This window comes from Danio rerio, chromosome 6 (assembly GCF_049306965.1).
Source record: "Danio rerio strain Tuebingen ecotype United States chromosome 6, GRCz12tu, whole genome shotgun sequence".
In the NCBI taxonomy this organism is placed as follows: Eukaryota; Metazoa; Chordata; class Actinopteri; order Cypriniformes; family Danionidae; genus Danio; species Danio rerio.
This window is the reverse complement of record NC_133181.1, coordinates 52,032,790-52,055,264: the sequence shown is the minus strand read 5'-3', so window position 1 is coordinate 52,055,264 and position 22,475 is coordinate 52,032,790. Positions and strand designations below refer to the sequence as shown.

Below are 22,475 nucleotides of genomic sequence, written 5' to 3'. Positions count from 1 at the left end.
TTAATTATTATCAGTCAGTTGGCATGGCACTGCATTGTTTGACTAAATAGGCAAAACACGTAGGTCAAAGACATTATTATAGCGTAAAATTACGAAAAACTGAATTTCAGAAATGAATGTTTTACGTACAGTACGTCGTTTCAGCAATGTGAAAAGTTTTGTAAGTGTGTTATCAACAAAACACAGCGGTGCTAATCTTGCGCATTTTATTGGCTGCTGCGTTCATAAACTCAACAGAAATGTGTTTGATTGGTTGAACGTCCTACCGGTGTGATACAGCTGTAGTTTGTTTTAATTGTGCAGCTACATATTTCTCCCTTGAATCCTCCGGGCAACTTTTGTTTATTGTGCTGCCATTTCTGTCCACACCCCTCATTAATTTCACTGCCTCTGATTCTAACAAGTCTTTTGTTGCATTCATTTAAATTCAGGTCACCCCCTTTTTATCGCTGACGTTTCTGTTGGCTTCCGTAGGAAATATTCCGTGTTGAAGAGAGACGCCGCTGAGCTTGCATTTGGCGATGAAATATTAACTCATGATGGGTATTTTAAGACTTATCATATCTCTGGTAGGTTACAAGAATCATGCTGCACCTTAAAACCCACAGCTTTCATCAGCAGGAGACTCGGGATTTATGAGGATGTTTATGATTACAACAGTAGATACACAGGTGTGTGTGTGTGTGTGTGTGTGTGTGTGTGTGTGTGTGTGTGTGTGTAAACGATGTAACCCGAGGTTGAGCCAAATGCGTCATCATCCTGACTCAGTATCTGGGAAAGCCCTTCCTTCCATATCAGGTCCTCATTTACTTGTCGTTTTGCTGGTTAAAAACGTGGATTTATTCTCTGCATCAGTAATAGTAGATAAATCATGGTGAATTTACACTATTACAGGCAAGTAGGCGGTCTGGTGAAAGGGATGGTTCTTTTTTTTTCTTAAATATGCTCTTTTTTGCAGTTATAAGCCTCATTTTCTATTTATTTATGAGGTTTAAATACTTTTTAAGCACTATTTTCTGATGGATTGGCAAACACTTTTTGACGTACCAAAAACATTTCCTAAAGATTTAGCAGAAAAAATATGAGAATAATACTTATTTTTCAAATAAAATTTATTACATTCTATATTATTAGAAAAAAAATGGATGCTATTCTAATTTTTAATTAAAAACAAGCCTATTTATTAGGCAAACACTTGCGTTTCACATCCAAACTTCGCAGAGCTTTTTCAATAACTGGCAACACTGTGGTGAAAACCTCAGAAGCATGCCATGGTTAACCCTGAGCAAATACCTTAAAACTCGTTGTTGCATTTTACCCCGCGCTACTTTGTGCCACGTGCTCCTTTACATGTTCAGTATTGGGTGTACTGTCCCTTTAGCAGTGTTGAAACAAGACAGACAAATGCCCTGTTCCTGACTTGATTCATAACAATTGATTGATATTTCTTAATTATTGAAGAATAAGTAGAATTGTTAACTGTCCTGAATTATTACACCCCCCTCTATATTTTCCCCCAATTTCTGTTTAACATAGAGATGTTTTAAACACATTTCTAAACATTATAGTTTTAAAAACTCATTAATAACTGATTTATTTTACCTTTGCCATGGTATGTTTCAACATAGTATTCAGCTTAAAGTGCAATTCAAAGACTTAACTAGGTTAAATTAGGTTAATAAGGCAAGTTAGAGTAATTATGCAATCAAAAAAAACCTTTAAAGGGGCTAATGATATTGACTTTATCCAGAAGAAGATATTTTAGGAAATGCAGTGAAAAAGTCATTGCTCTGATGAACATAATTTGGGAAATATATGAAAAAGAAAAACAATTGACAGGAGGGTGAATAATTTTGACATACTCAACTGTATGTCTTTCTCCTGACTGATTCATAACACTTCCAGTTGACTGACATTGCTTAACTATTGTTGTGATGGCATTGGCATTTTTAATAGTTTTTGCTATTTTATTACCCACTTTCATGCATTTTTTGCAATTAGTTATTTTCAATCATAGCAAAGATTTGTTGTTAATATTTTGAATTCGATTTCACATCAAAGGATTTGCTCTTCAGTGTTTGGACACTCAGCAGTGAAAATTAAATCACACTGAACTAACCTAAACTGAACTTAAACTCTAAAAACTGAACTGACACTGTTATAATTTACTATAATCTTCTTAAGCTGCTTTGACACAATCTACATTGTAAAAGCACTATGGAAGTAAAGATGAATTGAATTGAATTAAACACAAATCCAAAGTTGACGCTATAAAGACGTTCTTTTTTTATAGCCTTTGCTTGTATTTAACAGAGTGTGAATATTAGTGGAGGGCTGTAGCGCATCAGTGGTAAACAAACAGCCGGTTGTGACTGTGTGAGTGAGGTGCGCTCTGGGAACCTCCAGTTTTCCATCTCTCAGGGTGGAGGGTGCGGTTCAGGAGCCCGTGTTCTTGGATCTCAGTCCAGGCCATATGGCAACTTTGCACTTGGGGACTGAAAGGAGATTTGATGGCTGAATACTAATGACATTGGTGTAGTATAAATTATTTAAGGAGTTTAACAATCCCACAAATGGTTAATATAACACAGGATGGTCTGCATAACTATGAACAAATACAAATAATATTTTATTGCATTATATACAGTTGAATTAAAAATTATTTTTTAGTTTTTTTTTCACAGTATTTCCTACAATATTTTATTTAATATATTTTTATATTATTAGCGTCATTTTTTCCCCTATTGTCTACAGAACAAACCATTGTTATACAATTACTTGCCTAATTACCCTAACTTGCCTAATTAACCTAATTTAACCTACTTTAAGCTGAATACTAGCAGCTTCAAATATATCTTGTCAAATATTATGTGGTCATCATGGCAAAGATAAAATAAATCTTATTAGAAATGAGAAATGAGTTATTATGAGCTATTAAACTATTATGTTTAGAAGTGTGTTGAAACAAATCTCTGTTAAACAGAAATTGGGGACAAAATATAAAATCTAACAGGAGGGCTGATACTGTATATTTGTATGCATGTATATTAATTGTATTTTTCTAAAATTTCTAAAATAATGTTCATTTAGAACAGCTAAGATTTTGTTGTTAGTTTATTGTCAAAGCAGCTACATACAGCAGCAAATTAATAAATAAATGCTTAAAGTACAATTCTAAGCATACATACAGTTGAGGTCAGAGTTATTAGCCCCCTTGAATTATTAGCCCCCCTGTTTATTTTTTCCCTCAGTTTCTGTTTAATGGAGAGAAGATTTTTTTTCAACACATTTCTAAACATAATAGTTTTAATAACTCATCTCTAATAACTGATTTATTTTATCTTTGTCATGATGACAGTAAATAATATTTGACTAGATATTTTTCAAGACACTTCTATACAGCTTAAAGTGACATTTAAGGGCTTAAATAGGTGAATTAGGTTAATAGGCAGCTTAGGGTAATTAGGCAAGTTATTGTATAACGATGGTTTGTTCTGTAGACTGTCGATAAAAAATATAGCTTAAAGGGCCTAATAATTTTGTCCTTAAAATGGTTTATAAAAAATTTAAATCTGCTTTTATTCTAGCCGAAATAAAACAAATAAGGCATTTCTCCAGAAGAAAAAATATTATCAGACATCCTGTGAATCTGTTAAACATCATTTGGGAAATATTTAAAAAAGAAAAAAATTACAATGGGGGCTAATAATTCTGACTTCAACTGTATATGGTAATATTTTGGCTATTTTTGCCATAGCTTTTGTGATTTGGTTGCCTTTTTTGCCTTTTAAATTATTCTAAATATGTGTCTATAGTTTTACCACATCTTACTTTCCGTTTTTAAAAAAAAGTTAAGTTTAATGTAAATATGATAAACATAATTACTTTGTTAATAATAATAATAATAACAATAATAATAATAATAAAAACAACTAATATATAAATAATTAAATAAAAATAAATAATAAAACAATTACTTCAAGAAGCAGATATAAAATGTTTAAATACATTTTGATGAATTTGAATATGTTTCTTATATTATTTTATTGTTTAAGTTAATGTTTATTTTATTTTAAGTAAAAACTATTTTAATTTTACGTTTGTACATCTACAGTGCTCAGAATAAATGAGTAGTCCACCTCCTACAAATCTCATTTAAATTATTATTTTCGACAGGATGCTTTACAATATTATATTTGTGCATATACAATAGTTTAGTCAGATACTGAAGCCAAATCTTGAGCTAAGCGAACAAAATAACTATATAATGGTTCAAAAATTTGTAGCCCAAACTTATGTTATAGAAAAATGTTAAATAAAAAAATTAAGTAGTAAAAATGAAGAGGAACAAAAAATATATACAATTTTGTTAAAATGTTATAGTTTATAATTTATTTTGCAATTTTTAGCATGAATTTAAATGTATTTCCATTTCTCAAAATGTTTTGTGACTAAAATATTATTTTATTATATATATATATATATATATATATATATATATATATATATATATATATATATATATATATATATATATATATATATATAAATTATTATAAATATTAAATGAATCAATTAATAAAACATTTAAAATGGGGTGCACTCGTATATGCTGAGCACTGTGGTTCACTTTAATTACCCTGTAACTATAATTAGAATTTTGGTCAATTAATCATAATTAGTAATCTCAATTTAAATAAACTATATATTTTTTAATTGTCTTTATTTTCTCTCCCCAATTGTTTATGATAATGTAGTAAAATATGACCCAGACATATGAAACAACCAAAAACATGCTCTTTTTTTTTTTGGTACTGTAATGTACAGTTATGTTCAGTGCACTGCCTTTAGAGGGCGTCTATGCTCTCCTTTTCAATGAGAAATGACCAGCACCAGATACAGAAACAAGCTTGATTATTGTAATATTATTTCATTAATTTTCCTTCGGCTTAGTCCCTTTATTCATCAGGGGTCGCCACAGTGGAATGAACCGCCAACTTATCCAGAATATGTTTTACACAGTAGATGTTGCAACCCAGTACTAGGAATAATCCATACACACTAATTCACACACATACACTCCGGCCAATTTAGTAGTTATTCAATTCACCTACAGTGCATGTGTTTGGACTATGGGGGAAACCAGAGCACCCAGAGGAAACCCATACGAACATGGGCAGAACATGCAAACTCCACACAGAAATGCCAACTGAGCCAGCGGGGACACAAACCAGCAACTTTCTTGCTGTGAGGCGACTGTGTTAACCACTGAGCCACCGTGTCACTATTATATTGTTTCACTATATGCAAATAGAGCTTGTTCTACATTCCTGACCTCAGAGAGAGTCACTCCACGTTGATATAACTGATAAAACAATCCATATTTATTCAGCCCCCTCAAAAAATGCATTATTATTATTATTATTATTCAATCAGAATACAAACAGCTGCAAACATAATCAATATTCTATGAATAAGGTGGATAAGGAAGTATTTGCTGCCGGACAAAATCTTTTGCCTAACCATAAATATTTCACAAAGGTGTCATATTTGATCCTGCACCTCCCGCTCGCCATCATCTATTCTTGTCTCTTCTGAACATTCTGTTCCTCCTCCTATTGTCACTTCGACACACACACACACACACACACACACATTCTCGCTTTGCACACTCTCCAGAGCATTTTCCAGTATACATTGACAGGCTTTATACACCTATATCCATCTCTTAGACATGCATCCAGTTCCCCATCTATTTTGCTCCCAAAGAAAATGGCTATTTTTAGCACACCCTCCTCTGGGTGGAGAGTGCAGAGGACTATAAGCTGAGCACTTAAAGCGGAGGGAAATCAAAGATGCCAACAGCCAGACGTCCCTCCCGTGAACGGTTTGAAGCAACCAACCTTTCCCTCATGGATGAGCTAATAATATCGACTTCAAAAATAAGCTCCTGGTGTTCTGAAACAGTGCGACGGCGTCATTATTTCCTTTTCTAAAATTTACAGTAGCTCTGAGCATCTCCGTGACATTTACATGGTGGAGATCCACTGAAAGGGGGTTTCATATATCATCTTCATTGTTGTATTCGCTGACGTATTCATCTGGAAGGGTTAAATGAGGGTCTAGTTTCATAGATTGTCCACTGGTGGTGCTTGTAAAGTGCATGTTTTATATAACACTGAAGACGCTCCTACAAAAACATGGCTGGATGAATATTCAGCGTCTTATTATTTGTCCTTCCAGAAGGGGTTGAAATAGACTCAGTGCAGCTCTCTGCCAAATGAGGTGTTTGTTGAAGTCTAGACTCCCTCAGTCTGGCTGTTGAGCACAGGCTATAGGGCCTGAATAGCTGTATACACACACACACACACACACACACACACACACACACACACACACACACACACACACACACACACACACACACACACACACACACACACACACACACACACACACACACAGTATTGCATAACTATAAGCAGTAGAACAGACTACTTCTTTCTTCCTTTCTTTTGCAGGCTCAACCATGTGGATTGGACAGATTACAGGGCTCGTCTCAATCACTGCAGCCTACTCATGTTCTCAAGGCCAAATGCAATCAAAGAATGGTTCTTGTAGCTTTGCTGTATTTTGAACCTGTATCAAAATCTCAAAACAATGCTTGTTTATGTCTTAAAGGGATAATTCAGGTACATGGATGATTTGCAGTTAGTTTAGAATGACTTTCCTTACTTCAGTTAAGCATTTACTCTTTATAGAGAGTGCAAAACACTGCAAAAATGCTTTACGTTGAGTTTTTGTCTTGTTTCTAGTCTAGATGTCTAAAAATTCTTAAACCAAGGAGCATTTCTAGACATGTAAAAAATTTAGTTTTGTTTTTCAGAACTCATTCACTCCATTTTCTTTTCGGCTTAGTCCCTTTATTAATCCGGGGTCGCCTCTGTGGAATGAACCGCCAACTTGTCCAGCACATGTTTTACGCAGTGGATGCCCTTTCAGCTGCAACCCATCTCTGGGAAACATCCATACACTCTCATTCACACTCATACACTATGGACAATTTAGCCTACCCAATTCACCTGTACCTCATGTCTTTGGACTGTGGGGGAAACCGGAGCACCTGGAGGAAACCCATGCAACGTGGGGACAACATGCAAACCACACAGAAACGCCAACTGAACCAGCCAAGGCTGAGTGTGTTTAAAAAACAAGCAAAATAATCTTATTTCAAACCAAAAACAAGATTGCTTACAACATTGGCAGATTATTTAGTTTTTTTAAAGGAAAAAAAAAATCATTCATTTTTCTTTGGCTTAGTCCCTTATTTATCAGGGGTTGCCACAGCGGAATGAACCGCCAACTATTTCAGCATATGTTTTACGTGGCGGATGCCCTTCCAGCCACAACCCAGTACTGGGAAACCCCTGTACACACTCTCATTCCCACACACTCATACACCACGCCCAATTTAGTTAATCCGTTTCACCTAAAGCGCATGTTTATTGTTTATGGACTGTGGGGGAAACCGGAGCACCTGAAGCAAACCCGGCGAGAACACGGCAAGAACATGCAAACTCCACACATAAATGTTAACTTGATCCAGTGACCTTCTTGCTGTAAGGCAAGGGCTAACCACTGAGCCACCATTCAAACTTTATTTAATTTGGACTTGGTATATTCATTCATTCATTCATTTTCTTTTCAGCTTAGTCCCTTTATTAATCAGGGGTCACCACAGCGGTATGAACTGCCGACTATCACTCGGAAGGCGACAGCGCTACCCTATGCGCCAATGACTTAATGTATCTGAAAACAAAACATTTTTTACTTCTCTAGAAAGACTTGTCGAGCTTCCCAATTTAAGAATTTTTTTTTTTTAGTATTTGGACTACAAACAAGTCAAACATTTTTTTTCTCATTGTGTTACTGTGGGTTATCACACGATGTTTGAACTTTTATGACTTTTTAAAAAATGTATTGTAATCTGTGTCAATGAAGTACACAATATGTGGATCTTCAGCTGATAAAAGGATTAAGAAGATCTTTAAGACAGCATTTTCAGAATTAAACCCTTGATAATAGAGCAAAACATTACTTAATAATTATTAAGCCAACATGATATGATACTCCATTTTACTTCAGTAAATTAAAGGCCTGGTTACATCAAGAATGATGACTATGGCTATATAACTAATGTTATCACTCGCACCAACACACAATGTCATTCTGTAGTTTTGTCATCTGCCATTTTAAAAGCTCTAAGTCTATAGCTAATTGGCTGTTTTTACAATTTATCCTCTGGAAAATCCAAAAGACATTCATTCAACTGTACCATTATTGTCAAGAACTAGATATACTTCATTCAAAATCAAACTGGTGTGGTGTTATTTCAAACAAACTGAGGTAAAATCAAAGTTCATAATGAATTTGCTTCAAAAGTTCGAAACAGCTTTGCAAAGAACACTTCAAGATCATTTGTTTTGGCTAATAAACGACCTTAAATTTCCAGTTGGTCTGTGGTGTGGTCCATGGCTCTGACATTTTTGATCTGTAAATCCTCTCTGGTTTATTAACTCTGTCCATGAGCGCATTCATATATTCATTTGACCACCACTATCAGCAATGTACTGTTCAGTAACAGTTTACTACTACCCCCCAACCCCCCCCCCCAAAAGAACTTTACTGTGCGTATATTAAAATTTATTATCATATAATTATCATCCTTGGTGTGAACATGTCCTAAATCTGTATGGTAAATCAGCCCCATCTCACGAGAAAATGTAACTATTTTCCGTAATGTCAGAAAAGTGGCTATGATTTCATTCAAATGAAAAAATGTAGTCCTAAAGCCCAAACCCCACCCTTAGCCCTATTGTCACCGGGGATTAGCTAATCGTACTAAAAATCTTAATAGATCGTACAAATTCATACAAATTAGACACCAAATCAAAAAGTTCCGAATTGTTGTGAGATTGCGATGAACAAATTGATCAGAATTAAAGGTGCAGTATGTAAGTTTGACATGCAGTGGTTGAATTGGGTATTGCACTCCCGGTTTAAAACACATATGCAAGCGCAGGTTGCCAGATTGACGACAACAGGAGCAAGTCTGACTATCGAGCCTAAAGGCTGATTTAAGTCGTGTTCTAAATAAAAGCAATGGCATGCGATAGAAGGAATATTTTCCATATTAAAATAAGTTTTTGTTCCAACCAACACCTCAAATTGAAATATTAGAAACAGCTTCTTTTTCTTGCAGCTGAACAACTTGATAAACTGACAGTAATCACCTCAGGTACACCTCATGTGCTTTATTCAGTTTTAAATGCTAATAATGTAAGTTTAAATGCCATTTTACCTGACATTTATTGCCATACTACTGAAAGCAGCAGCAGATAGTTCACCTCATCTTGAAAATAAAATAAATCATTTGAAATTGAACTTAAGAACTCTGAAATAATACAAACCAACACATATTAGTGATTCAGCATCTACATTTAATAATGTTAAAGAGGTTTAATATGTATTAATTAGATTATAAACCTTACAATTTCATTGGAGTGCAGTAAGTGCACTATTCTGTGCTTCTGAACGAATGTTTTTAAATTTTTGTCATGTTGTATCTGGTGCAAACAGCTAAATTGGCTTATCACTGCAAATATTGTCAGGTGGCGTGTTGTTAGGACACAGGGTAACAATGTAACCTACTCGCCTACATTTGTAATGTTTACATTTGTAACATTTATATTACTTGCTAATTAATAACCACCTCATGTGGAACTCTGACTCTGCGTCTCATTTCGGAGGCTGTTACTGTCCACTGGAGGTCGCATTTCGGTCGAAGTCGCATGCTTTGAAAGCGCAATTTTCCACCAAGGCAACCCAGGCTGCTGAAATATATTTGGCCAAACTGGCATTGGGAGGGTTAATAAGACCAAAACAAAGACAGGCGTTATGGCATGTAACAAACATTTCTTAAATATCTGTAAAAATATTATGGTATTTTTATGATTTAGAAGCGTCAAAAACTTACATACAGCACATTTAATTGGTACGAAAACATACAATCTTAAAAGTAGGCATGCCCCCCAAACCCCTGAATGAGCAAATCGTCCTAATAAATATTAAATATATCATACAAATTCAAACAAATTAGCCAATAAATCAAAAATATTGTTGTGAAATTGCAGTTGATTACAATTAATAATTTTAAAAGTATAGCTTTTCTGGATGGTGTCTTCACAGTTCATAGATTTGATGGAATTTGGCCTTTTTCAATCCCTCAAAAACATTTGTAAACACAAAACAATTGCATAAGTTGGCACATCTTCCTAAACCATGATGCTGGAAAGATTATAAGATGCTTACAGACAGCTGTGTGACATTCAATGCTGTCATTTAGCCTTTTAAATGACATTTAGAAAATCAACCCACTATGCAAACGTGATACGGGAAGTCGGTGCATCTGCAAGCAAAGTGATAACTGCGGTTTTCCAGTGTTTCACAGATGTGCCTGTCCGATGAGGAAAAAAAAACAGAAGACTTCAAAGAGGTACTGTTATAGCCCTGACATTTGATACTGCACCAAAAAAAGCACAATATATGTCATGGGTATACATTTGGTACAGTGACATGTTTATGCATGTTATCATGATACATCTGATTCACCAACAGCATACTGTCCAATGTCATGCATAGAAAACCTGCTGTTTGAGCTGCATTAGAGCTGAAGTGTGTCATTTCTGTACATTTACTTCAATTACAAATAATCACGCCAAATATTTTTGCCCGAAAAATATCAGCCAGGATTTTAAGCGTTCACTCTTTTCCATAAATTGATTACTTACAGCTCAGATTGATGTATTTTATCATGAACGAAGACACACGTCAGCTTTAAAGCTCCCAAACATACGTTTAACACATTTCTTAGGCACTGGCTAAGCACTGTGGGTTATTGGTTTGGTTGAAGCAGGTTTAACTTTGAGGTATATACACGTTTGTTAAACCTACCAGAACTGTGTGCGTGTCGCGGTGATATCTAAACTCTGAAATAAAAAAAGATAACCCAATTAGCAGCAGCTGGGAAAGCAGTAGCCGCTTTTACATTAGCAGCATCAGCACATAAAGTTTGCTAAATAAATATTAGCGAGACGAAGACAAAGGCACCTGCAGCCCAGGTGAGAGATCGGAATAGATGTGGGTGGGTATGCAGTTGTGTGCCACACAGCAAATGATAGTCAAAATGTCAATCTATCCATAAACAGTCTTAGGATATTGTGACTAATGAGGAGCATGAAGATGAATGAGATTTCGCTGCCTTGATAATGGCTGTACATTTAAAGGGATAGTTCATTCAAAATTGAAAAAACAACTTAACTGTTAACTTAATTGTTTAAGTGGATTGAACATAAACATTTAAGCTGTCCCAAAAAAAAAAAAAAAAAAGAAAAAAGAATGAATTGTGCAATGTAAAACCCAAAAAGTTAAGGCAACTCAAACCATTTGAGGAAACGGATTGCAACAAACCATTTCAGTTCAAAAACTAATCCTAATCAGTACTGTGATCTTAATCCATTTGAGTAAACGAAGCAATTTGAGCAGAGTAAAACCCAATAAATGAAGAGAACTCAAACCGACTAAGAACTGTAAAATCCAATAAGTTTAGGCAACTCAAACCATTTGAAGAAACCAATTGCTACAAACCATTTGAGTCAAAAAAACTAATCTATATGAGTACTGTGAACTTACTCCATTTAAGTTAAAGTAATGAGGTACTTAATTAACTCATTACCTTCAACACTGAGTTTAAAACTCTTTTCAAATGAATGATTCAAATGAATTGATTCAAATGAATGAATTAACTTTTAGTCAATTTTGAGTTAACTGCACTCATTTCATTTGATAAAGTTGACTGTGGGTTTTACAGTGTGTTGTTTAGCTTAATTTAAATAAGTACTTTGACAAACAGCAAATGTCATGCTTATGAGTGTAGATACTGTACTGTAAAAACAAATGCAAGATTCCACACAATACCATCATGTTGTCCCAACACAAACTGATTAAGTTAGCTTAAATGTTTTTATAACTTCAAGTGGATTAAACCTAATATATTTAAGTTAACCTAATCAGTTTGTGTTGGGACAACATGAAGGTATTGTGTGGAATCCAGCATTTGTTTTACAGTATCTACACTCAAAAACATGACATTTGCTGTTTGTTTAAACTACTTATTTAAATTGAGCTGAAACACAATTCTTGAGATTTTTTTTGCGACAACTTAATAGTTTTATGTTAAATCGACTTAAATTTGTAAAAAGGAATAAGGTTGTTTAGGCCCAATACCAATTTTATTTTTGTTGCTCCACACGTCCCCTTCCCCCTTGAAACAGGGCGTGAAGGAAAAGGGCTTCAAAATTTACCCCTAAGAAATGGGACACCACTACAGCACCTGTACACGTCATCATGTCATCATGATCTCTTGCTTCACGACTGCTATAGTTATTCCAATTATTTTTTGGTATTTACCTTCAGGACCTCGCTTTCATAACGATATAATGTGGCAATAAGATCGTAACTGTACTGTGCATTTACACCTTGGTCATATTAATCTATGTAAACACACGAAAACAACATTAACATTATAGCAGACACTGTAAAAAGCTCATTCCCAGCCACAATACTTTTCTGACAGGGTTTTACGGTATCAAATGTGAGTGTATGTTGTTGAACTGCATTACATTAGTTAGTATTATGGATTATTGATAGCGAAATTTAACATTTTTATCTTAGTGTTTTTTTTTTTAAATAGCATGACGTAACAAAAATGAACAAGGTTATGAATGTATGAAAACATATGCTTAATAATGTCAAAAAATACAAATTTGTGCATCTCCTAACTTCTGTGTGCAGCCTTGCTGCTGTTGTAGATGGTGTATTCTGGGAATTTTTTTGTACCGTGAGGGTTGCGAGTGTGGTCCTGAATAAATCTCTGTTCTGACCCTTCCTGTTAGCCCTACACCTTCGAGCTAAAGAACATCGGGACACTCCTACCCCTCCACATGAATGCACAAAATGGTTAAGGGAAGGGCTAAGGGGTGGAATTTGGATTGGGCCTTAATACCTTCATGTTTTCCCAACATAAATCGATTTTGTGGAACTCAGCATTTCTTACTGTGTACTTTTGTGTTCAACAGAAAAAAAGACTTTGAGGTGAGTAATTAGTGGATAAATTTAAATCTTTGGGTGAACTATCTCTTTAAGTACATGTCCATGCCCAAAACCTTATTAAAAGGTTAAAACACCAGTATTTAGCTCCCTTTGACTCGTTATCCAGTCTCTTCTACACAAGAGTCTTGTGCAAGCCTGTAAAGTCTAGATTTCAAGGTCACCTGAAGCTAAGACAATCAATGTTCCAGCGATCAATGCTCTAATGGTGCACCGTCCATCCAAATGCAAGGCCGAGTGTATTTTTATACTTTCCCTTGCAAAACAAAACCTGAAACTGAAAACAGCACCTTTGAATCACAATAGACATTTGCAGATAAAAATAGATGTATATATGTATATATACAGAGCAAGACACTGTACATTTTTTTCTGAATACATAGCTAACTGAATATTTCTTTCTGTTCTGCTGAAAATCCATGCCATTAGGATTGAGGCCATGCAGGACTATAATACCTGTTTTTCTTGATCAAAGGCAGTAAAAAAAGACATCTAACGAGCTTTATCAAGGTTGTTCTAACATCTGAAAAGGATTTCAAGATAATAGACAAGCCAGTGATTAAAAATAATTCGACATCCGTGCTACAAATTTGCTAGGGGACATTAAAGAGTGAACTACAATATGGCTCATTAAGTGGCAAAGTAATTTGAATATCAACTACATTTTGGACTATCTCTGCAGCTTGCAGCAGAAACAATAGAACAATTACACTGAACAGTATGCTCTTACACAAAATACACTAGCACTTTTTTCTGTGGCACTAGGGTGTTGTTTTTTTCATCATTTGTCATGTTTTGTATGCTTCTTATCCTAAACAACTACAAATAAGGATAGTTAAAAGGTGGTATGAAATGAGAAAAAGACAACCATTGAATGACATAGACGCCGTAGACTATAAATAACAGAAAATGTGACATAGAGACATTCATCTCGTCTTCAAAAGCTTTGCAGCAGGGTAATCGTGAATAGTAGATACAAGTGTTGTCCATACATACGTATTTTGGATCCACACACAACTATAGACACAGAATCAGGCAGTTTTTCAATGACATTCCCAGCCTGTTCACCACAATAACGCTGAAATACTGTGAATGTTCTCTGTGGTGATCTTAAACGAGCAGCAAAGTGGATGAAACATCTGTGTATTGGACTGCATGTGACCGCAAACCTTTTTTAACAGCAGACGAAGCACGCAAATAACTTTTCTTTGGCTAAGCTTGGCTTTGAAGGTAAGATCTTGATGGATATATATCATGTGCTTTTTTTGTATAAATACTTGGCTCTGGAAAAGATGTTGGATGATGCTGACGACTCCATGCAAACACTGATTATTAATATTTGGACTGTGGACAGACCTGGATGTAGGGTTGAGCTTTCAATAAGTAAATTGAGATTGGATATCTCTTTAACATCATAGTAATCCTTCAAACATGGCTTACCAGTCCTTTTATATTTCAGTTCATACTCGCTCCAGAATTAACTAGACATCTGTTAGCATTTTTTTTATATTAACATAATTTGTATTGGCTAAAGTGCAATTGGCGGTCTTCAGATTCTCTTCCTGAAAGTCTTCATTGCTGTTGTTGACACCTTCTTGGATTTCCATGTAGTCGGATTTGCTGATGGTGGATCCGCTTCGACTTCCCTTCAGCTCTTCTTGCGAATCGGCTTTGGGGACGTTAACTTGGAGATACTGGGCCTGCTCTTCCCCTTCTGTTTCTCGATGGTAGAAGTAGTTGAAGTTTGAGACAATGACGGGCACTGGAAGGGCGATGGTCAAGACGCCAGCGATGGCACAGAGTGATCCGACAATCTTTCCGCCGATGGTTGTGGGCACCATATCTCCATAGCCAACGGTAGTCATTGAAACCACAGCCCACCAGAAGGCATCTGGGATGCTGTAGAACTGCGACTCTGGTTCGTCCGCCTCTGCAAAGTAGACGGCGCTAGAAAACAGGATGACTCCAATGAAAAGGAAGAAGATGAGCAGACCTAATTCTCTCATGCTGGCTTTGAGGGTTTGACCGAGGATCTGAAGACCCTTTGAGTGACGGGAGAGTTTAAAGATTCTGAAGACTCGAACAAGTCTGATGACCCTCAGAATGGCAAGGGACATGGCTTGCTGTCCTTGCTGCCCGTCCTCTGCCTTCTCCGCCAGTTCTGTTCCCAGTGTAATGAAGTAAGGGATGATGGCCACCACATCAATCATATTCATAATGTTCACAAAGAAGCTGGCTTTACTAGGGCAAGCAAAGAAGCGCACCAAGAACTCGAAGGAGAACCAGATGATACAGAGCGTCTCTAGAATGAAGAAAGGATCTGTGAAGTAGGTTGATGTGTAGCTGGTTGTGGAATTATTGACGTTAACGGGAACTTTATGCATCTCCTCCTCATCGCTGCGGAAGATGGGTAAGGTTTCCAAACAGAAGCTCACTATGGAGATAAGGATGACCATTACAGATATGATTGCTATAATCCTGGCTGGCCCTGAACTTTCTGGATACTCGAACAGCAACCAGACCTGCTTCTGAAACTCATTGTCAGGCAATGGCCTTTCCTCCTCTTTAATAAAACCCTCATCCTCCCTGAAAATCTCAATGGCTTCGTCTCCGAGCTCATAAAATCGAATCTCCTCTGAGAACACATCCAATGTGACATTGACTGGTCTCCGCAACCTTCCGCCTGATTGATAGTAATAGAGAATGGCGTCAAAGCTGGGGCGGTTTCTGTCAAAAAAGTACTCGTTCCTTAGTGGATCAAAGTACCTCATTCGCTTCTTGGGGTCCCCCAGTAATGTTTCAGGGAACTGTGAAAGGGTCTTGAGTTGTGTCTCGAAACGCAGACCCGAGATGTTTATGACCACTCGTTCACAGCACTCCTGCTCGGTTCCAGGGTCATAGTCCTGAGGAAGACCAGGGTGTGCCGCCGCCTCGTCTGAGGGGTCGCCGGTGGCCACAGTCATTATGCAGGAGGGTGAGGCCTGCACTTTTCACAGAGACGGGGCACCGCAGGGTGGGGAAATGCAGGAAGAGAATCCAAATGGAAGGGGACTTGACAGCGGAGAGCTCTAAAGGCCACAGCGTGCTTCCGGGTGGGACTGAAAGACAACAAAAGATGTTTGAAAGCAGAATACAGATATATTTAATGTTGTTTACAGATAGTCTAAATCAGTGGTTTTCAATTCTAGTCGTAGGGACCCACCACTCAGCACATTTTGTATTTATCTTACATGGACATCAGTAATCTAATTATTTGCCTTAATCTGAAAAAGACAATAATAATATGATCAAGGTGGTTACATGAGTTGCTTTTTGAATGTACCTTTCATAATCTCGTTTTACACGTTACAGTACATAGTTCGATTAACGTCATTACATCACCATTAGACACTAGTTTCCTCCGGGGTTTCACACAACAATAGTTGGTGTTTGTCATGGCACCACTTTTTGTGTGTACGTCCTATTGCAAAATGCCGCAAAAAGTACTACACAATAGTAATAGATGCTTACATATCTGTAGTGCACTTTAATAATGCGACTAAAATAGGCATACACCACATCTTAACTGATTTCTGTTTAGTTCAATTATGACTTTAATCAGATTAAGGTTACAAAAATTGCTGTTTACATTGTAGATTCTTCATTCAGAGTATTGTCTTAATTGTATTAAAATCGGAGTATTGGTGTCCATGTAAAAATACTCAATGATTTGCATCAAGTGTGTTAAATAAGGGTGACATACAAAGGGTGAGTATTGGGTTCCCAGGACCAAGATTGAAAACCACTAGTCCAGGAGGGGTGGGTAACATTGATCCTAGAGGGCCAGTGTCCTGCAGAATTCAGTTAAACCCTAAAAAAACACCTGCCTGAATCCTGAAAAACTTGTTTGGCTTGTTCAGGTGTGTTTGAGTTTGGAACTTAGTGGTTTCTATAGGGCCACTGTCATGCAGAGTTTAGCTCCAGCTCTAATTAAACGCATCTTAATTAAAGTATTTAGGCTCACTAGAAACACTCAGGTTAGTGTGCTGGACCTAAACTCTGTTGTACATTGTCCGTTGGGAAACAGGTCTGTTCTGAAGTAGGGTTAGGCAACTCCAGTCTTGGAGGGTCATTGTTCTGCAGAGTTTAGCTCCATCCCTAATATATATATATATATATATATATATATATATATATATATATATATATATACACACACACACACACACACACACACACACACACATAACAGATTACTTTCATCTTTGCCATGATGACAGTAAATAATATTTTACTAGATATTTTTCATGACACTTCTATAGAGCTTAAAGTGACATTTAAAGGCATAACTAGATTAATAAGGCTAACTAGTAAGGTTAGGGTAATTAGGCAAGTTATTGTATATTGATGGTTTGTTCTGTAGACTATCGAAAAAAAAATAGCTTAAAGGGGCTGATAATTTTGACCTTAAAATGGTGTTTAAAAAATTAAAACCTGCTTTTATTCTAGCCGAAATAAAACAAATAAGAATTTCTCCAGAAGAAAAAAAATTATCAGACATACCCTTAAAATTTCTTTGCTCTGTTAATCATAATTTAAAGGGGGGCTAATAATTCTGACTTCAACTCTATATAACCTGTCTTCCAAATTACTTAAAAGTTACAAACTTCAGTGTGTGATTAGAGATGGAGTCAAACTCTAAAGGATAGAAGTCCTCCAGGATTAGAGATGGCAAGTAGGGTGAACTTCAATACGTTCTGATAATGTTTCATTAGTGTTCATTAAAAATATGATGCCAATGGCTTAACATTTTCCACATTACTTTAATGAAAAAATATTTAAAATGTATACAATAATCATACAAATCTTCAGTATACTATACAGAGGAAAAAGAGGGGAAATCACATGTATAAGAACACTTGACCTACTTGCCTGATACTCTAAAAAAAGAACTAAGAAGTGATAAAATGTTAAAGATGACGTTTCTCAGACTGAAAGAGGTTAACCTTATGCATTATTAATAAAAAAATGTTTATCATAATACAAGTACTGTATGTCCCTAGTCTAATATTCATGAGAGATCACACATGCAAAGCTCAGGCAAGTCGTAGATCTTAAAATACAGCACACTTTGTATAAAAGAGCTTGTTTGGTTTCGCATTCACGTGCAAAGCAGATCCTTGGCTTTCTTTTAAAGAGACCACCACAAAATTAAGCTCTTCGTCAAGCCCTGTCAGATGTGTCTGGTGTGCAGCAAAGGACAAACAGCCATTCACATAAAACCCCATCTCTCAAAGTGCAGTCAAGTGAAAGAGGCCCTTCTCTGTGAGACATGCACATCCTACATAACCATGCTGTATCCATTCAGAGCTGAAGGCGTGCTTTTGCTATCCCTTTCTCCTCCTTAAGCATGAAATACCTAACCATTCAAAAAACCACATATGACATGCCGTTCCTACATATCTGCTGGACCCGTTTCACTGGAATGTTGCTTGTCCCAAATGGTGCCAGCATGCTCTAAAATATTCAGCAGAAGCAGCCTATGAAATATTAAACTGCAGGAAAATACATTTTAGGCTTTACAAGACTTGGTGGTCTTTCCTTTTCTCTATAGATCCTGTTATACATTATAAATAAGATGCATAAGGATGGATAATAAAATGAACACAAATGAAATTGATGAATAATGCGTCCATGCATTTGAGTGAATAATCATAACTGAGACATCATACCTGCTTGAATAAACTTCTAAATCTTCCCTGTGGTCCCTCAGGTTCCCAGGAGCCTCGAAGTGAGGATTGCACTCCGCCGTCTTTGTAGCCACGATGAAAAGGGCAAAAACACATCGGATTGCTTAAATCCTGACTGCCACTGTCTGCTGTAGCTCTCGGCGCACCGGCGTATTGTGCATAACGGGGCAGGCAAAGAGGGGGGGCGGAGAGGTACAGTGTACGGGTGTGTCCTCGTCTACCCCAAAGCTTCCTTGCGTCAGGTTGTTCCAGAAGGGAAGAACAAAACAAGCATGTGATGCAAAGGAAGGAGGATCCCTTTATTCACATGTAAGAAGGCTATAGAGGTCACCATTATCTGCACTAGACGTGTTGCAACAAATGACCGCAGAGATGAATGTGAAGCACCAGGAGTAGGCAGCATCAGGCTTGCCCATTAATGTAAGTCTTTTAGCGATCACATCAATTAGCTTAGTTAGGACAGTCAATCTGTTACTGTAATGGGAAACACTCTTTTAAGTGACAGATAATTGCAACACTTATTGGGGTCAATGGGGGTATACAGTGCTCAGCATATATGAGTGCACCCCCTCACAAATCTATCTTTTATATTCATATTTTCTATAGGAAGCTTTTGAATATTATATTTGTGCATATACATTAGATTAGTCGGTACTGAAGCCACATTTGACAGTCCAAAAACTAGTACACCCACATTTATACGTTATAGAAAAGTATTAAATACAATTTTTTAAAAGAGGAAAAATCAAGAGAAGCAAAAAAATTTAAAAAATGTGTTGAAATTTTGTAGTTTGTATCCCCCCCCCCAATATTTTGCTTGAATTTAATTGTATTATCTTTCAATTTCTAAATATGTTTGGTGACTATAATATTATTTTAATAAATATATCTGTTTAATAAATCTGTTTTGTTTAAATGCACTAAAATACATTGCTCACTGGGAAATGGATAAAAGTATTCATTTTCAATATGGGGTGTACTTAATTATGCTAAGCACTGTATCTGAGATGAAAAAGATTATTTTTGACCTTGAATACACATTATAAATAATTCAAAAACAACTAATTATAAGTAACATTTAATATTGTTTTTACTTTATTTTATTCCAAAATTATTTTAAACCACAAATAAATTATGTAAATAATTATATGATTTATTTAATATTTATATTATTAGAAATTATATTTAATAATTCTTTAGATTACATTTTAGTGTATATATATATATATATATATATATATATATATATATATATATATATATATATAAAGTTTAGTTATACACACAAAAAACACTATTATATTATATTATATATAAATTTAATAATAAATGCTAATTATTTATTGTCACATGACAAGAAAAACGGCTGTGCAAGCTGGATAAACCCCCAACTGACTTTATCTGCCAGACAAAAGTTCAAGTTATATTAGAAAATATTAGTAAATATATAATAGTAGTACAATTTATGCCAATATTTTTTAAAAGTCTGCCTATTTATTCCCCGTTTTAAACAGCTCTTTATTATTAATTCTAAAAGCCCCACAATATTAATCAACTTCTAATACAGCAACTGAAAACGTTCAATTAAGAATTATATATGTCAGTATGAGATGCACTTTTACCTTGATGCATCAAGATAAACGATACTGCAAAATAAATTGACTGTTAAACCCAATAAATGTCATCACAGTTAAAACGTGTTGTCAGGCAGCCTAAAATTGCATGTTAATGATTTATTCATACCAAAACTATTTTCTGAGGAACCTAGGGTTCAAATATAGAAGAATTATCCTTGAAGTACCAACTGCGCCTTGCTACTTTTTGCAGAGACACCCTAACACAGTATAAATGCTAATTCAATCAAGCTGTCATTTTGACAGATGCAAAACATCATAGAGCAGAAGTCTGCAGCGACAGACGTCTCGAATCTGTGCCTACCTGTCTGTCTACCTCGCTTGCCGACGTCTCAGCAGTTGTTGCATTATGTTCACTGAACAAGCCATTAGTCAGTTAGTTAAAGCGTTAAATGAAATCTGCAGTCAATCGCTGCTCTGCATACCAAAAGACTCCTGGATTACAGACACGCGCTCCGTCCGCGCGCCACTCCTCACTTTATCCGCAGAGTGGCCATTTAAAGGGGACGCGTCACAGTGAGCTTTCCACGACCCGCTCTCTGAACACATCACTCATTTTAACGGGAAATGCATTCACTGTTGATTGGCAGTTATAAATGTGCCTGCCACTTGTAATAGAGAAGTGTATTCTGGAGGACAATATGTTCAATTTAGCATGCACTTATTAATTAGGCTATACACATAATTGACAGAGTCAATAGAGCAAGGCAATATACTTTAAAAGTACAATTTTTTAATTCATACATTTTTTTGACAAGTTAAATTGAAAGGGAGGATTTTTAATTTAAACATAAGAATTTAAGCACTTTGGATTTTAGTTAAAAGTGAGATTTATTTATTTATTTAATTTTGGAGTGAGTGTTGCATGTATGTGACCCTGGACCACAACATCTGTAAAAGTTTTGAAAATAAAGATTTATATGTCATCTGAAAGCTAAATAAATAACCTTTCTACTGATAATATGCGGCTGAGATACAACTATTGATAAAAAACTGGAATCTCAGGGTGCAAATAAACCAAAATACAGAGAAAATTGCCTTTAAAGTTAAAAAAATTAAGATCTTAGTGATGCTCCTTACCTAATAATTTACTGATTTTGCCATAAAAGAAAAATCTAGCATTTTGACACATACGAAATTTGTATTTGCCTGTTCCTACAAATACACACATGCAAATTCAGACTGTTTTTGTGCTCCAGAGTCACATATAAGGTTATTTATAATGTTTTTAAAAGGTACTTAATGGTCTTTGTGTTTGTTTTTGTGAGTTACAGTTGCTGTAGTTGTAGAGCCCATATCCAATGTATTGCATTTTACAATACTTTAACAATGGCTACATCCACACTGCATGCAAATGTGGCCTATATCTGATTATATATATATATTTTTTCGCGCACATGTGATTCAGATCTGTTTTTTTATGACAGTGAACAGCCCAGACCGTGTGAAATCTGATCTTTTCTATTCTGATTTGTGCCACTTTCATGTGGTATTAAATTAGATACAGATCTGATGTTTTGCAATCTGACCGCAGTGTGAATGGTTATGTAGAAATTCATCATCCAGACCGGGCAAATACTTTACCCCCAAAATTTAAGGTTGGACATTTTTTATATTTTTGGAATGACAACTGGCGCTCGTTAACCAAACATCAACCATTAACCTGTAACCAAAAAAAAAAAAATATTGTTCATTAAAAATACCACCATAATAAAATATCATAGATAAAAATCATAAAATACATAGACCTACATGAAATTTATTTCACTTAAATAATTAACACATTAACAAAACCAAATGCAACAGGTTATTGCTCTTTTAAGCTTTTTTGTTAGGGGCAAAATCCTTCAATATGCCAGTAGACAACGTTTCAGTTTTACTTTGA

At 35.7% G+C, this 22,475-nt stretch overlaps 1 protein-coding gene and 1 long non-coding RNA gene across 3 annotated transcripts in view; one reads left to right on the top strand and one right to left on the bottom strand.

Moving 5' to 3' along the window:
• Positions 1-10,558: 10,558 nt before the first annotated feature.
• LOC100537815 (potassium voltage-gated channel subfamily A member 2) lies at positions 10,559-21,063 on the bottom strand. Of its 2 annotated transcripts, none has more exons than XM_003198829.7 (3): positions 20,895-21,063; positions 18,939-19,188; positions 10,559-16,325 (listed from the first exon to the last, which is right to left on the bottom strand). In XM_003198829.7, the coding sequence occupies exon 3, from the start codon at positions 16,188-16,190 to the stop codon at positions 14,709-14,711; it is 1,482 nt and encodes a 493-aa protein (XP_003198877.1). In that variant the 5' UTR covers positions 16,191-16,325; positions 18,939-19,188; positions 20,895-21,063; the 3' UTR covers positions 10,559-14,708. The 2 variants fall into 2 exon arrangements, with proteins under 2 accessions (XP_003198877.1, XP_021327518.1); XM_021471843.3 differs by having other exon boundaries at positions 18,939-19,184.
• The window catches only part of LOC141386358 (uncharacterized), a 33,873-nt gene continuing 30,377 nt past the window's right edge, over positions 18,980-22,475 (top strand). Inside the window, exon 1 of the long non-coding RNA XR_012408212.1 lies at positions 18,980-19,376. This is a non-coding gene — a long non-coding RNA (uncharacterized lncRNA). The remainder of the gene's footprint in view (positions 19,377-22,475) is intronic.

What these genes read in the sequence shown, in the direction of transcription:
- LOC100537815 (XM_003198829.7), bottom strand. Translation starts at nt 16,190, where the DNA reads ATGACTGTGGCCACCGGCGACCCCTCAGACGAGGCGGCGGCACACCCT.